Source organism: Hemibagrus wyckioides, linkage group LG23 (assembly GCF_019097595.1).
Source record: "Hemibagrus wyckioides isolate EC202008001 linkage group LG23, SWU_Hwy_1.0, whole genome shotgun sequence".
NCBI classification, from domain to species: Eukaryota; Metazoa; Chordata; class Actinopteri; order Siluriformes; family Bagridae; genus Hemibagrus; species Hemibagrus wyckioides.
Window position 1 is genome coordinate 3,329,150 of NC_080732.1, and position 16,147 is coordinate 3,345,296.

At 41.9% G+C, this 16,147-nt stretch overlaps 2 protein-coding genes across 4 annotated transcripts; one reads left to right on the forward strand and one right to left on the reverse strand.

The window, feature by feature from the left end:
* Nucleotides 1-473: 473 nt before the first annotated feature.
* zdhhc23b (zinc finger DHHC-type palmitoyltransferase 23b) lies at nt 474-6,844 on the forward strand. Of its 3 annotated transcripts, none has more exons than XM_058376449.1 (6): nt 474-754; nt 1,289-1,361; nt 2,975-3,157; nt 3,533-4,240; nt 5,504-5,671; nt 6,109-6,844. In XM_058376449.1, exons 3-6 carry the CDS (start codon nt 3,021-3,023, stop codon nt 6,380-6,382), a joined length of 1,287 nt encoding a protein of 428 aa, XP_058232432.1. In that variant the 5' UTR covers nt 474-754; nt 1,289-1,361; nt 2,975-3,020; the 3' UTR covers nt 6,383-6,844. The 3 variants fall into 3 exon arrangements, with proteins under 3 accessions (XP_058232432.1, XP_058232433.1, XP_058232434.1); XM_058376450.1 differs by having other exon boundaries at nt 1,289-1,356; XM_058376451.1 differs by lacking the exon at nt 1,289-1,361.
* A 420-nt stretch (nt 6,845-7,264) lies between these two features.
* ccdc191 (coiled-coil domain containing 191) lies at nt 7,265-15,929 on the reverse strand. The gene is made up of 17 exons (XM_058376445.1): nt 15,840-15,929; nt 15,653-15,730; nt 15,189-15,227; nt 14,974-15,109; nt 14,552-14,680; nt 14,070-14,472; nt 13,228-13,360; nt 12,813-13,003; nt 12,458-12,707; nt 10,978-11,360; nt 10,650-10,747; nt 9,845-9,927; nt 9,668-9,769; nt 8,656-8,799; nt 7,850-8,002; nt 7,556-7,710; nt 7,265-7,477 (listed from the first exon to the last, which is right to left on the reverse strand). Exons 2-17 carry the CDS (start codon nt 15,728-15,730, stop codon nt 7,309-7,311), a joined length of 2,646 nt encoding a protein of 881 aa, XP_058232428.1. The 5' UTR covers nt 15,840-15,929; the 3' UTR covers nt 7,265-7,308.
* Nucleotides 15,930-16,147: the final 218 nt, after the last annotated feature.

A 16,147-nucleotide genomic window follows, 5' to 3' on the forward strand; every position in this document is an offset into this window, starting at 1 on the left:
CCAGACAATACAGTACAGTATGATTCTGATTCCTTGATATTTGAGAATTCCTTTAAATATGCTATGGTCTGATTAGATGTAGAAGTATCAATATTTGCTGCTGTTCTTCTGGGAAAGTCATGCACAACAGTTTGCACAAGCATGTCACGTGTGAATGGGACTTATGTTCCTGGTTCTGATCCACTGGTATCCTGATAGGGATGAATTAGGCCTGGGATTTTCAGTCCTTTCATAAAGGCCTGGTGTGGCTCCAGGCTTTCATTCCAGTTTCTAATTAATTCAGAGGTATGCTTTCATTTAATTAGGATGTAATAAATGAAAATATATTTTGTATATAATAAGTAATAAAAAGGTGGATACGAGTGAAGATCCCTGTATAGGCACAACATGTTTATTGTACCACAATTTAAAAAAATTAATAAGAGAAAGGATTTCACGGGGGGATCTGGCAACCCTATCTGTGCTTAGTTGACTACATGGAGCGGATATGAAGCGAATCATAGGACCATGTGTAAGAGAACGGACAGCGTCCGGTCTGAGGTTATCCGCCCCGTTACTGGTGTATATCTCAGCGTAGAGAAAGCGAGCCACTTCGACCTTGGATAACGAACCCTGCGATATATTTGTTTTAAACACAACCGTGGAGCCTAGAATGTTTTCAAGCAGAGATGAAAAACAGTGACCTGGCAACCTGACGGGCGGGTGCGTTACCGTGGCTGAGCGATTCCCCAACATGTCACATCGCCAAACACAGGTAAGAAGCGATAAACGTGTGTGTGTGTGTGTGTGACGATGTTAATGTGTGACAGCCCTGACGATGCCGGGAAGGTGATACCCACCGACTCCGTGTAGCTTTCATGAAAAGCACTGTAAACTCATTCACGGCCCACGTTTTAGTAGATAACTTCATGGAAATGCAGTGTTGCCTCTACAAACATCGCCTCATTGTCATGCGTGAACTTTTTACACCGATACATACACACCACACACACCAAGCACAGGTAGGGTCTCAAGGAAGAAAAAATGAATATATAAGAACCGTTAATTAATTGATATTACCAATGCGTAACAAAAACACCCAACGCACTTAAGGGCGTGTTTTGTTTTAGTGACCTTGTTCCTTGTTCATCTATATTTCATGCACATACACGCATGCATAATGCATATATATATATATATATATATATATATATATATATATATATATATATATATTAGTGTGTGTGTGTGTGTTGTATTCCGGTGTATTGTGTGATAATCCTTTCTGTTTGTGTCTTTTACATTACAGCCAATGCTGCACGGGAGCTTCACACTTCAGTGCTTTTTAATGCATAGACCTGAGCTTCGACCTTGACTGTAAGGTAGAGCAATGTGTCTGCATTGTATGTAGCCGTTTAAAACCCTACAAAAACCAAACGAAAATAAAAAGAAAACTTCTTTCAAACTCTTCCTTAAGTGATTCACGCACTATCCAGAACTTCCGGTTGCAAGAGTTTTCTTTTACGGAAGTGACCGACCTCTTTACTTGCCCCAAAATCTTCACTAATGTAAATAGATTCAATTAAAGCTTCCATTGGCATTTTAAAAGACGTTGCTTGTAGAAATAACAATGAAAGAAACAAGAACTTTAGAAGATGATAAATTCTAAAGGTTCAAGACGTGGCTTCAGCATAATGAGCTGAGAAAACTTTTGGACTTCCGGTCAGGAATAATTGTTGTGCTGAGTCCCAATTTACCCTCCTTTCTCGATATCAGAATTATAATGCCATTAATTATAATATGTTGAAATGTGTATCCCAAAGACTTTTCAGTAAATAGATTTTAGATAAAGTATTTTCAATAGATTTTTGATGTATTGATCCATGAACACTTTTTCAGCCCACAACTCAAAATTAGGGGGGAGGTTTTGTGACAGTAGTTAGGTAGGGCATCATTTAGAGAGGTGTGAATGAAATGCGGAAAATAACATCAACAGAATGGTAAATAAAATTATAAGGAATGGTAAATATATAAGGAATGAAGAAAAGCTGTGAAATGAATTGATGAGTTAGTTTACAGTGACAGTTTGTGTAACTAGACAATAGTATTCTTCTCTATTACACATGTTAATATGTTAAAATTTTTCTTCACAAAGAGTACATACCTTTAGGGCCTAGGTGCCCCCTGTTAATAAAGACTCCAGCGTGGATGCTGTGGGCGGAGTTTTGTGAACATGATGAACATGGGCTGGGAATTGGCAGCTGGGCTCAGGGAATAAAAAAAAATATTTATTAAATTTTGAATCCACCTACTTCGCTGTCTCTTGAAAAATGATGTAATTTATATTTAGATTTCTGGCTAGTATTCAAACTGAAACGAATGTAGAATATTTTATTTAGGTCAACCAAGAAGTTTAAGGTTTTAGGATGAACGGCATCTATAATATGGCTTCTCTAAAACGGCAGTAATTAGTCAAACTTAGCTGGAAAAACAACTGTTTTTGTACAAACTTGAAACTCTAAGATCCTCCTAAAAGGCACTATGATGCTATGGCACAAATCACTGTGAGGACTTTTTAAATCATTCTGCTGTAATTTATAACAACACTGAGATAATCTTGTCGTATTGCACAGCTTTTTTCTCAAAGAGAAAAACATTGGTCACCACCAGGGACATTTGAGTTAAAGCAAGAAATTCAAGGTTAAATATCTTGCTCAGATGAACAATGGCACAATGGCAGCAGCAGGATCTTATCAGCTGGGATCAAACCCTGAGCTTTTTTTGGCTCCTGGTTCATGGTCTGATTGCTGGGCTGAGGCCATGCGATAGTGCGGCTGCATTGTTCAAGAATGAATGAAGCGCTCGAGGTCTGAAATCTGAGCCATTAAAGCAAATGTTGGCAGCGGAATAAAGGATGTATAATGGATGAAGCTGTAGTGTGTAAACAAGGTGCAGAATATCAATTCATTGCTGCTTCTTCCCTGTTTCCCTAAAGGTGAACGATGTCCTTCTGAGGCTTTTTGGATGAGCTGCCATCCACCATGAAGAAGCGCGCCAATAAGATCCTGGAGCCGGACGATCCTTTGTGCTGCTGTGAGTATGTGGACCGTCATGGTGGGCGGAGTCACATGGCAGCGTGCTGCTGTGACTGTGAGGATCTGGACGAGGCTTGTGACAGGTGAGGGAGGAGCTACGTGGGATGGAGGGACGTCACTTATTGAGGGAATTATAAGTTAAATAGGGTTTATGGCAAGGGTGAAAAACGTATGACCTGCGGCCTTGGACCGGCCAAATAAAGCCTCTTTAGTCAGCCCACGTGATGAATTTTGAGGCCGTGTTGTATATTGAAATTATTTAGTGAACTATTATTGTATTGAATCAAAAAACCCTACAGGAACTATCTGGTTACTCCAATAGGGGGCATCAGAACATCCAGGAACCTGATTTATTTAAAAAAAAAACACACACACACACACACACACACACACACATGCACACACAAGCAGATAGTTTGCACCTATTACATGAAATTCTTTGATTCTTTGTTTTACAGATGGCTGAAGAGAGAACCCCAGAACTCGGACTCGTTATCTCGAGTGGCGGCCACGGTGACCGATCGTCTACGAGTGCCCTGGATTTCAGGAGCTAAAAAAGTAGACCTGTCCCTGATCCCGCCTCTCATCCTACTTCCCATCCTCTTGCACATCGCCGCTCTGCATTACCTGCTGGGTATCGTGGTCTTGACAGCGCTACCCGGCATGGTGCTGTGGTATTACTACTTCACCCACCGCAAGAAAGGACGCACGCTGTTCTTCCTCAGCCTGGCGCTGTTCTCCCTCTTCTATATGTACTACCTCTTCCTCACAGAGGTCGTGCCTCGAGGCGACGTCACCAACGTACAGCTGGGGCTCATCACGCTAGGAGTGGCACTTACAATCACAGCCCTCGTGCACACCAAGAAAGGCCCGGGCTACGTCAAGCCCAGTCCTGCTGACATTCACAGCACAGTGACGTATCACAGCCTTCCTCCCGACGTAGACCCCGCCTACCACGACAGCTCACGCCATCAGGTGGTGATTGCCAATCGGACCAGTTCTGCCGAGCAGAGTGCTGAGCCTAGAGCTGTGGCAGGCGGCGTTTTGGAGAAAGACAGCAGCAGGAGGAACTGGTGTCCATTCTGCAAGCTGGCACGACCTCCGAGAGCCGGACATTGTAGGATCTGCTGCGCTTGTGTCCTGCGCCTGGACCATCACTGTGTCTGGTGCATTTTTTTTAGATTTGTCATTTATTACACCGTGGTATAGGTTAGGTAGTATTAAAACAACAATATAATAAATAATAATGTTTATTATACTTTTATTACAGCTCTGTTACATTACAATGCAGCTAAAAGTGCTTTACACTTATAAAATACAAAGCAAATGATAAACAACAAAATAAAACAAAATAATAAATATAACAAAGAATAACTCAATCTAAACGTAATTAAAAAAAGTAACCATAAAATAAATACAAGAATAATTATTAAAATAATATAGTAATAATATATTGGGTAAAGCAGGGAACCCAGAAAAATATTTAATAAAAAATAAAAAATTAAATGTGTGTTATAATTAATAATCTAAGAAATCAATATTTTCATTTATAGTGATCTAATCCAGTCAAATTAATTTAAGTTAATTTTACGATATATTTATGAAAATGATATAATGATATAATTTATTTACACATAAGGCACTTTAGTAAAAAGTGTGCTGTGTATTTATTTATTTATTTATTTATTTATTTATTTATCTATCTATTTATTAACTGCAAACATTTTACTAAAATTGTTAGAAAATTCAAATTGAAATATTCTCTCTCTCTCTCTCTCTCTCTCTCTCTCTCTAATCATTTGGCTTATAACTGTAATATAATTCCAATGTAATGTTAACTATAATAGTTGATGGTGTTTTAAATGACCATCTCGCACCATTAAAGAAATAAATCATAATTACTTTTGACTTTTACGTCACAGACCCCGGGGGTCCCACATGGAGATTCGTGACTTAACTGAATGTGTGTCGAAAAAAGTATGGGATAAAGTATAAAAGTCAGATATTAAAAGCACAGACTTGTAGCAGAGGCACTGTTATTAAAAATCTAAGTACATGAGTCAATGCTCAGATCTCGTTCAGATGCCAAAATTCTCTGTGGCTAGAAGCCCAAGTGACCATTCTTCTCTGAGTAGAAGGGACGGCAAACACTCTCTCACCTGTCAGTCATAGTGACACTAGCCAGTAATGAGTATCTGTGAGCTCATAACAGGAAGTGTGTCTCAAAAGTTATCACATGTCCCAGAAGAAGCACTTGTTACACCTCATGTGTAGCTGTCCATATGATTAGGGAGAAAGGTGTGAGCTTTGTGACTGCTGGAGATCAAATTAGGGAGAAAAATGAGAAAGGGATTTTATATCTACAGCATAATACAGTTATAGAAGTGAAGGCTGTGATTAAATCTTGACCTGTAGTGTCGTTTGGACAGGATTAACAGCTGTGTGGGTCAGGCCAACCATCGCAGCTTCCTGCTGACGCTCTTCTTCTTCCTGTTGACCTCGCTGTATGGGATCAGCCTGGTGCTGCGCAGTGTGTGTCCCACCCAGAGCCTCCTGACCGCCTTGCTCTACTGCCCCGATGTCTACAGTCAGTCCAGGTCTAAACCCTTTACACAGCTGCTTTATGTTGTTTATTTGATTGTTTTTGTAAATTAACCCTTCGCTAACCTTCATCGCCATGGTGACTGTTTTCCACTACTGATACTGTGACATTTTCAGTATCAAGGGTATAAGATAAATACGTCTTGATATGAATTTGAAGGCTGTGTCTAACATCATAACATCATGACTAAACTAATAAAATTGTAGATTTTATGTTCTTATGTACTGCTGAAGGTTTACTTTAGTGTAAGAGGTAAGTGTGTAAGGATGTTTAATATTTAAGGCCCAGTAAAACTGTAGGCTTAATAGACGACAGCTGTCTCAGTGTAGTGATGTAAATTCCTCCAAGCCTGTTGGAGATGCTGTTATGACTGCGTTTTATGACACGTCAATTCATCCGTCATTAATAATCCAACCCTGTGTGTTTGACCAGCTCGGCCCTGTGCTTCACCTGTGCCTGGTACAGCAGCATCGTCACCGGAGGACTGCTCCACTTGCTGGTGCTGCAGCTGATCAACGTCAGCTACAACGTAACGGAGCGTGAGGCTCGGATCGCTCTGAGAGACAAAACCGGACGCAGTCTCATCTGGGGCCTCATCATTGATACGGGTGTGTACTCGCATGGCTTCCGCGCCAACTGGATTGAATTCCTCACCATGGGCGAGACGGTGGAACCCAAAGCACTGAAACCTACAGATCTAGTGTAGACATACTGCTGCTCAGCATCTGAGCCTTAAAGAAGTGTGACTTACTGGAGGTCATGAAAAGCTGTCAGATTGGATTAAAGCGTTGCGCACGTGCAGATACACTACAGTCCCAAGATTAGGTTTATTATAACCGAAAGGAAGAAAGGTTTTATTTTTATTTTTGTCCACTAGGTGGCAGCAGTATATCATATTTCATCTGGCTGTAACCAAATCGCAATGCCTCATCAGTGCACCTCAACAGCAAAAGGGGTCCGGGTATCAAAGTGTTCACCAGACCCAACATCTGCGAGTCCTTCCTAAGCCATATAAAGTATGCCATGAGACCATAACATTCAGAGCTGCTGTGTGTCTCTGTCTCTGCCCAGAATGTAAAGTAGTGTTGTCTAGACATCATGTCATGATCTAGCTTGATTTAGTGCCTTGCTGGGACATGGGAGGGAAAAAAAACAAAACAAAACAAAACAGAGACAGCACTACAATGCATTCGCACCCAGCCGGCTTTAAAACTCTGATGGCGTCGCAGTAAACGTGCAATAACGACTGACAGATGTTGTGTGTGTGTCTTGTGTTTTTATATTCCTCATATGGACACAAATGTCTGTGTTAAACAAGCAGCCAAGTGGCAGTGTTTATGAAATCAGGTCAGAACGAAGAGATTGGAGATTCATCTCATTTTAAAGCCTTGTTAAAAACACACTAGCAAAAAAATGACTTGAAGAACACAGGTTTCGTCTGTTTTAACCAAGCAGTGTTTCTTCTGATCTGTGTACCATGATGCATCAGTGATGAGCTGCTCAGATTGATTGTGACTCACAAAAGAAGAAAATAAACATTTTCGAAAAGATTGGTTTTTTTTTTTTTGTTTTGTTTTTTTTTGCATGAATTCCAGCATATTATTGGGTGAGATAAGGGCCTGGTGGTGTCTTCTAGTTAGACCCCAGGCTTAATATGGCGTCCAGCGGTGAAGCTCGGAAATCCGGAATGATCTCAGCCACTTTGCGTCTGAGCCGCTCTCTCCGCTCCTCTCGCTTTCTTTCCTCTTGCAGCGTCTCTGGCAGATGCCGCCAAGCAGCGAAACATCTCCTCACCACTCGCCTGAGAAACACACAAAATTAATTCAGCTTGTAAACCTAGCAAGAAAGGCTTGCGTTATGTCATGGTAAGTTTGCTGACCTGGCACTGTGCTTGTCAGCCTGCTGCTCTCTGTCCCAGGCTTCCAGCCTCTGTTGGATTGCGTGATCCAGCAGCGCCTTCAAGACCTTCCTCTGAGTCTGAGTCGTGTAGAAGTGCTCGGCTCGTTCCTCCAGGTGAGACTGCAGATTCTTAAACTGAGTAAACACACGGGGATTAATCAGCATTGATGAAATAAAGGTGCAGATAACTTACTAACTCACTAGTCTCGCATCTATTCTCTTAAACACTTCATCTGAAAAGCTAAAAAATTGAACAGTAGCTTAATAAATGTACCATTTTCCAGCTGTATAGGGCTCGACGGAGCAGAATGCACTCGTACAGTTGGTCCGCACATCTCTTTTTCTCCGCCAGGGCCTCGCCTGTTGTGTGGAGCCAAAACAGAAGGCAGCGTCTTTGTAGGACCTGTGTGTGATGCGCCACTGCTTTCTAAAAAAGATTTTAAAAAAAATAATCAAACATCAATATAATTACCATCATAGCCCGAGTCCCTCAGATGGCACAGTTGGCAAAATTACTTCTGTTCCTTATGCCTTGTGTGCACGAGAACGCCTCAGAACTGCCTCACCCTCAGTAGGAGGGGATGAAAAGCTCTGCACTCATCCAGGTTCTCTGAGACAATGACGAGTCTCGATGGTTTCCTGTTACTCGGTTTTTGGAAGGACGCGATGCTATGCTTCACACACGGCAGAGAAAATGCCAAGCCTGTCACACTCGTGTGTAATAAGTCTACGGATCAATGGACATCTGTGTTTTCAGACTGCGCCGGCCATCTGGTTGGCTGACACCGCTCGCTGCTTTGATGACTAATAGGATTTGGAGTTTACTTCTCTCTCCACCCCATTTTCTCCTCCAGCCACTGTCTTTGCTCATCCATCATGATCACCGTGTGAACAGGTGTAAAAGCAGCGATATGACGGGAACATCAGTATAGCAGAGGGACCGAACGCGGCGCTGTGTGAAAGGCGGCAGATGGGCTTGGTGAAGAATGCGTGTGTGAGCAGGATGATGATATGAGGCTGTGAACGAGTGTCAAGCCACTGGGGAGGTGTGTGTGTGTGTGTGTGCGCACGTGTTTTCACCTGTGCATTGGCATGGCTCTGCTCCACCAGCCGCCTCCATGGTGTTATCCCTCTGTGTAGCAGCAGGGATCGGTTGTAATGCTCTCCTGCCTGCTGGAACAACTTTTGTGCCAACTCTGTTCTCCTCTGCTTCTCCATCTCCCTCTACACACACACACACACACACACACACAGCATGCTTTTTTTAGCCTAATTTCCATCCACCACATCTGCTGTATATGTTCATTTGATTGTCTTAGACACAAATTTATACCCTTAGATTCTGATTGGTCAAAAAGTGCTGATTAATTAAAAAATATACATATATAAAATTAATTTTGTCTAAAACTATTTCACTTGACTGATGCTGCATTTGAGTTTGAGTCGAATAAGAAAGCAAATGAAAAGGTATCATTACACTGTATTTAATCGATGGGTGTTTCACTGGAAATAAGTACATTAAATAGCTCATTTTTTATTTATTTACATATTTTTTGTTATGTATGTGTGTAATGATCTGAAAACAGGGATGTTGCCAATTTGAGTCTCATGATGTGAATTTGTGAATATTGCACTTGATTTGGAAACGCCACGTCACAGTGTATATATTTAGAAAGGAGCAGATTTTTGGAGTAACTTGTGTCACGCAGCTCTGGCAACCCTGCTGATACTCTGCAGGCAGTCCTGCTGTTCTTAGGATTTGATTTAATTTGATTTATTTGCTCTTAGGATATTATTTTGGCATGTTAGAAAGTCTTTTAAGGAATCCTTATACAGGTTTCAGATTGAAACTAATCTGTAACATTACAGATCATTTAACCTGTCCAAGAGCTTCGGTGTGTTGAGTATACATACTGGGTCCTTTGTTTTATAGGCCAGGAGAATTTACATGACCCAGGTGTATAAAATTACAGCTGGTGACCGTAAAATATGTATTTATGTAGCTTTGAGTTGAACGTTTTCATCGTAAAAATGTGGAGCTATAAAAGCAGCAATATGTCCTTGTCTAAGAGAAGTTAACACACACACACACCTCCTTCTTCAGTCTCCTCTCCTCCCTCCTCTGTTCTGCCGCTATACGCTTCTCTTCCTCTTCCTGCCTCAGTCTCTCCTCCTCCTCTGCCTTCATCTGCGCCTGAGGAAAAATAAATTGATGGATTTGTTCATTCACAAAACTTATCTAATCTCCACTGATCCTTCCAGTGCTCACCAGCTTCTCCTCCTCCCGCCTCCTCTTCATCTCCTCCACCTCCCTCCTGCGCTCCGCACGCTGCCGAGCTCGCTCTTCCATGGCTGAGAGAGAATGAGGCAGAGAAATCACCATAGAATGAAAAGGTCAAGTCAAAGGTCAGATACGGGATTATCAAGCAACGTCTCGGTTCAGTGTCTCGGCAGAGCGTGCGTCTCCGCCTTTATCGTACAATCCTATTCTTACATTAGCATCCGTTCATTGGGACAAAGAAAGCTTTCATATCTAAGAGGCTGAGGTTTAAGAGCCTTGTTTGAAGACCGCCCCACTGTTCTGAGTCTCGAGGACCCTTTTCTCCCTTCATGATGTTGGTTCTTTTTTAGCAGCTCTCACCTCTTAAGAATCAGTGCACGTTCCTTTCTACCAGTTTGAGAGCAGACGTGGGAGTCTCAAAATACATCAACAAAAAACAATAACAACTGCAGGAAGTTTTACAAATATTTCTGGTGTGAGAATTTCTTTACTGTCACTTCACAAGAAAACAGCTTTATCCTGGTCCAGGGTGCAATGCCCCAAGAAACACTGAGTGTGTGTGTGCATACATTTACACCTGTATGGCCCTGTGTGATTAGACCTCCTCTCTCATTCTCAGTCCTCCCACATGATACTAAATTCAGCCTGTGAGACTTTGAAGTGTGACTTTCTCATGGATTATTCTCTCTCAGAACAGCACGAAAGAATCTCAGCGCAGCTGTCAGCTCCAGTGGAGAGGTCTCTGTGAGTGTGAGAGTGAGTGTGTGAGACTGTGAGCGTATGTAAATCTGACCTCGTACTGCAGGATGATGGTTGGCCAGACGACTGGCATATTCTTTGGGGGCCAGACGACTGGTGCCGCTTTCGCCTGAGTCTCCTTTTGATCTGTGACTGTGAAGCAGAAGAATAATGCATTTACAAAGCTTTCTTCCTTTGGATTTCTTTCCCTTTTATAAAAGGCACCAGCCATAATGAATTCAAAGTATTACAATGCTGTCTGTCTCTGCTATGAATTCATTTGTTACACAAAGCAAGCCTAGCTCCATCTTGATAGAAATTTCTAGTATGACTTTTTTTTTGCGTTGGGATTTCTACTGTATAATAGAGGCCAGGGCATGTACCTCATCTTGATAACACTCGGAGACGCTGACAGTTTGAGCTGGATTGCAAGCTGTTCAGCTTTTTCCGTTTCATGTTTGAGTTCCAGAAGATTCTGTCTCTCTTGCAGCTCTGAGATAATTTCTTGTTGTTCTTTAAGGCGGCGCTTTTGCTCTTCAATGGTCCTCTGCTGAGCCACGTGACGATGCTCAAACCGTCCGCCGCGCAACTCTGTGCTCCGACAGCGAGGGGCGCCACTCAATCTCCGACCCTCCTGAGCCTCAGCTACAGAGAGTGCACCGTGGTGGCGAGTAACTTGCCAGGCCTGAGTGGGCGGGGCTGCTGTCCTGTCAGTCACAGTGGGTGGAGCTGGAGCTGTGGTGGCTCTTTGTACCAGTGCCTCGGCCTGGAGTTGATAGAGAAGTAGTAATTTTATAGAGATGATAATTTTAATGTTGCTGTGGGGGTTGTAAACAATTATGGGATGTCATGTGTCTTTTCGGTTTCTTTTTTCATGTTATTTTCATTTATTTTAATTAACTTCGTCCTTTATGGCCCATTGAACACAAAAAGCACAAAGAGTGCAGGAGATAAAACTAACAAAGTCCGGAGGGGCAAATTTTCACTGCCTTTGAATATTTAATAAGGAGAAGTCTTTTCTGCTGAGCAAGGGAAAAAATAAGCAAGGTGTGAGATATGTTTTTAATTATCCATGAGTCTGTACATACATATCCATCAAAGGAATGAACGTCTTGTGCTTAAATAATGTATAACAGCAGCATTGTTTCAGGCATTACTCTATAGAATATATATGTAGATGGGTGACAAATTAAAGAAAAAACATGAATAAGTTAGAGGAGAAACCTAAAGGGTGCAGATGACAGGTTTATATGGGTTTAGACAGAGAGGGGTATTACAGTAGGGCTGCACTTATTTGAACCTCTTATTACATACACTGGATATAAGACATTTACACCCCTCTGTTAAAACGGCAGGTTTTTGTGAATTAAACCATATTAGAACTTTTCCCACCTCATGGTGAAAATAGGAGACTGTGATTTTGCTCATGTGGTTTGGTTCCACTTGTCCCTTTAGACACTGTTTTATCCTATGATGGGCGTGGTCTGAGAGGTTGGCCCCGCCCCCTCACATGGCACGAGGGCTCACCGAATGGCTTAATGAGGAGGAGACTGGTGTAAAATCATATGCAGTGACCTTCAACTGTATGACCAGATCTGAACCTAATTGGCACCTATGGGAGATTTTGGAGTGATGGATTCTACTTTCTCCCAGCATTGTCAAAACACCAGATGAGGGGAAAATCTTCTGGAAGTTCATCTCTCCTCTTACTAACACACGTTATGTTTGATGCTTTTTCCTTTAATTTGTCACCTGTCTGTATAATGTGTGTTATGTTTATTATACACAATATTTTGTTACACATACCTTTATAAACAGAAATGTTTGATATGATTTAACACTATCATATGGATATTAACTCACCAGCTGAGTGGTGTTTTCTGATTGGTTCACGGTCTCTGGCTGGACTGTGATTGGTGGTTCGGTGCAGTTGTTTTTTGTTAGTTTTCCAGAAGCAGCTGCATCGATCAAGGCGGCCATTTTCCGCCTGGTTTCCTCTCGTTGGCTGAGTAGCTCCCTTCGCTCTCTCTCTGTTCGGCACCACAAACTCCAGTCATTCAGGCAGCGCCTCAGGAGCCGCCTTCGATCGCTCTCCTCTGCTAGCTGACATCGTCTGAGGGGAGACGAGACGCACCTTGTATCCAATCCTCAAAACTAACCCAGTGCAACTTTCCAGTAATGACTTCATCGCTCTGTGTGTGTGTGTGTGTGTGTGTACCTGTTATCCAGCCTCAGTTCCTCCTCAGTCCTCTCAGCTTCCCTCTCTCTTCTCCTCACCCACACCATCGCCCTCCATGCCCGCCACGCCCTCAGCTGCCTCCTCCAATCACAGAGAGCCGCTGCTTTACCAAGCCGCACCCTTTTCTCTAACACCACAGAGTACCAGGAGGAGAAGTGCTTCTGCATACACTGGAACACACACACAGACACTCATGTAAATCTGTGTTGTATATGTAAATATGTGCTGTCATTTAAAAGGAATAAAACACTGAATAAAACTTGACTGGACATGCAATCAAATCAAAATATGTTGCATCTTATTAGAAATTGTTTTTTACTTCAGGATTTATGGTGTTTTTTAATAATACAGTCATCATTACACCAAAGCATATAAAGCGAAGCCATTTCCTTACCTGCAGGTTGAGAATCTGGACCTTGGCCTCCACTTCTTGCTCTCTGTGGCACAGCTGCCTGTGTGTGACAACATCAGGTTTTGGTGTCATCGGGTTCTTGACGGTGTTCTGTTTCTCTCGCCTCTCTCGTTCTCTGTTCAATAGAAATGTGCGCAAATTAAAGTCATGTATATGATCTGCTCAAGGTTTGTCAGGATTACCGCTGGTCATACATGGTCTTACACGAGGCCTTTTGTAATATATCATAACAACAATGTAATAATACACACAGTACAAAATTAATTTCTGTCCAACTGCAATAGGAAAACAACACAAATTCCTTTAAAATGCAAATGTATAAACATTTCACAGAAATGTTATTGTTACCATAGTAGCGGCTAATGACTTGTATGGCGGATTTTTAAAAATTGCGTGTAATCATTGATATGGTGAGGGTTGTTTGTCTGAGGAGGTTTAGTTCACTTTTTTGAAAGGAGTCTCCAGTTTCAGTGCTTTATACGTTAGAGGAAAATGTTTTTTCATGGTTTCTATGTAACATGACAAGCTGTAATTTACTGTTAAAGGAAGGTTTACTGTTTGGAGAAGGAAGACTGTTTATAGCTGCTATAGTGTATAATAGATATAACTTGTTTTTGGGATGTAACTACAAATGGATTAAGTATACAAGTTGCTGTTGTACAAGAGGGATAAAAGTCTTTGAAATATGTTGTTAGGGGAAAGTAATAAACTTACAGTAAATTCATAGTTTTTCTGCATTAATAATAATGACTTATCTGCATTCAACAAGTCATTATGTCCTACATGTGACAGACCTGTTTTGTACATGAATAATAATTATGAACCTCTGACGTGCCCGTTGCTCCATGCTCCTCTTCTCCTGCATCTCTCTGCGCAGACGCACCACTTCCTGCTGCAAAAGCTCCTCCTGTCTCTGAGCGTCCTGTTTCTTCCTCCTCTGCTCCTCGCTCTCTAGCCGCTTAGCCTCCTCCAGCGCCTCCTTCCGAGCCTCCTGCTCCCTGCGCTGCTTCTCCCGTGCTGCATCCCTCTGCACACGACGCTCCTTCACCTGCTTGTGTCGGATCTCCATGGTAACGGTCGGATCATGACCTCTTTTCTTTTCATTGTCCGTGTCCTGATGGAGCCCCTGTACCGTCTCACTGTCCATCACGTGTGTCTCCATCAAGTCTTGGAGGAAGTGGCACACCTCAAAGCTCTCATCTACAGGCGCAAGCTGGGAATACATATCTGGAAAAAACAGACAGGAGAAAATAATCAAACGTGAGCCATAACATTATGGTTTATAATTTAAATATCACGTGTGTACCATTAAAGTTTCTGTAGTTTATGTTTGCAGGTTCCTCTTCAGTCTTCCGCTCTTCCTCTTCCTCATCCTCATCCATTTTAAGCTCGAGGCGCAGCTTCTTGTTCATCCAATCGTTAAGAATAGTCTGAGCTGTGGGAGTACAAATAAACACCTCGAAATGAAGCACATGATAAAGAATTTGAAATGTAGTCATATATGTTCAGCAGGATTTAAGGAAGTTTTTAGGAGGAGAAAGGAAACCAGAGAAGCTGAAGGAAACCTATGGGGACACATGGGGAAACCACTTGCAGTGCCAGACCTGAAATACTGCCTCAGAAACGACCTGAAATCTAAATAACCCACCACATCACTTTGCTATGAAAAATCTTTCCTATAATTACAATGACTAAACCTAAAACAATGACCAATGAATGCATGTGTACCCTCGCTGTAAGCGTCATCATGGTCCTGGAGCTGGTCTGTGCTTTGCAGGGCTACAGCGTGGCTCGGTTTACCATTGTGAGTTTTCTGAGATGAAAACACCTCAGACACGGCGAACTCCGACGCCATCTCGACCTTCTGCGAAGAGCAAAAAAAATGAGCAGATCTGTCATTCTGTGAATAATTTTTTTTTACATATACAAACTGTCACACTAACCTTCATCCAAGTGTTTATATCCCCATCAGTCAGACGCACCTGCAAAAACAGCCGAAATAGTTTGCCATTATAAATAAATTGCTTTGTAGACTAGAAATGTCTAGAAATAAGAAATAGAAATAACTAGAAATAGAAATAACTGCGGTGGTGTTTATCCTCCCTTTTCTTTAGAACACCTTGTTTAATAATATCTGTTTGATAATGGATTTGTCTAATCTCAGAGAGACGTGATATAAACCACACCACATGCCTCTAACAATCGCAGGATTAACCAGGATGGAAACTCTATCTAGTTGAACACATCCGGCTGGATTTTATTCCACAGGAAGTAGATGTTTGATCAGGTTCAGGTGGGGGGTGGGGGGGTTGAAGGCACATTCTGGGGTTTGTATAACAGGCTCATTAGGGGATCATGCAAATCTCAGAAACACAGAACATCAACACGTGATGGAGACTAAACTTGCCTTGGTGTTTGCTTGGGTTCCAGGATTTGAAAACCTTTTCCAGCGAAACATATCCGGCCTGTGTGATGATTGTGCCATCTTTAAAGTCATGCAAAGAGAAGGAATTTAGCTACATCATACACAGAGTAAAAGTAAACATTGTACTTAAACTTAATAAAAATGTCGTGTAAAATAGAAGGTGACAAACTTTTTCATTTAGAGTCCTAAATCGATTTAACCTCGACCTTACAGCGACTCATCCATCAAACAGCATAAGTCGTTTCGTGCCGCATTGAATCATGGGAAATGTAGTAAGAACGCTAGCTCGTGCGTTATTTTTGCACGGATATGCTCTTGCATAAAACTACATATCCCGCTGATCCTGACCAAGCAGCCCTTTCGTAGCTATGGCAACGGTTTTCACCAGCACTTTTGTTTAACATGACCTCTATTCCTTTATTTTTCTATTAATTCATCTATTCGCAGTCTAAGTCGCGTTTTGGGTGACAAAATGTA

Bases quoted from the DNA above. Each gene is read 5' to 3' on its own strand.
- zdhhc23b (XM_058376449.1), top strand. From the start codon at position 3,021: ATGAAGAAGCGCGCCAATAAGATCCTGGAGCCGGACGATCCTTTGTGC. The intron at 3,158-3,532 runs GTGAGGGAGGAG...TTTGTTTTACAG, and splicing joins CTGGACGAGGCTTGTGACAG to ATGGCTGAAGAGAGAACCCC. The intron at 4,241-5,503 runs GTGCATTTTTTT...TCGTTTGGACAG, and splicing joins CTGGACCATCACTGTGTCTG to GATTAACAGCTGTGTGGGTC.
- ccdc191 (XM_058376445.1), bottom strand. From the start codon at position 15,730: ATGGCACAATCATCACACAGGCCGGATATGTTTCGCTGGAAAAGGTTT. The intron at 13,004-13,227 runs GTAAGGAAATGG...TGTGTGTTCCAG, and splicing joins TCCAGATTCTCAACCTGCAG to TGTATGCAGAAGCACTTCTC. The intron at 11,361-12,457 runs GTGAGTTAATAT...TATCAACTCCAG, and splicing joins CAGAAAACACCACTCAGCTG to GCCGAGGCACTGGTACAAAG.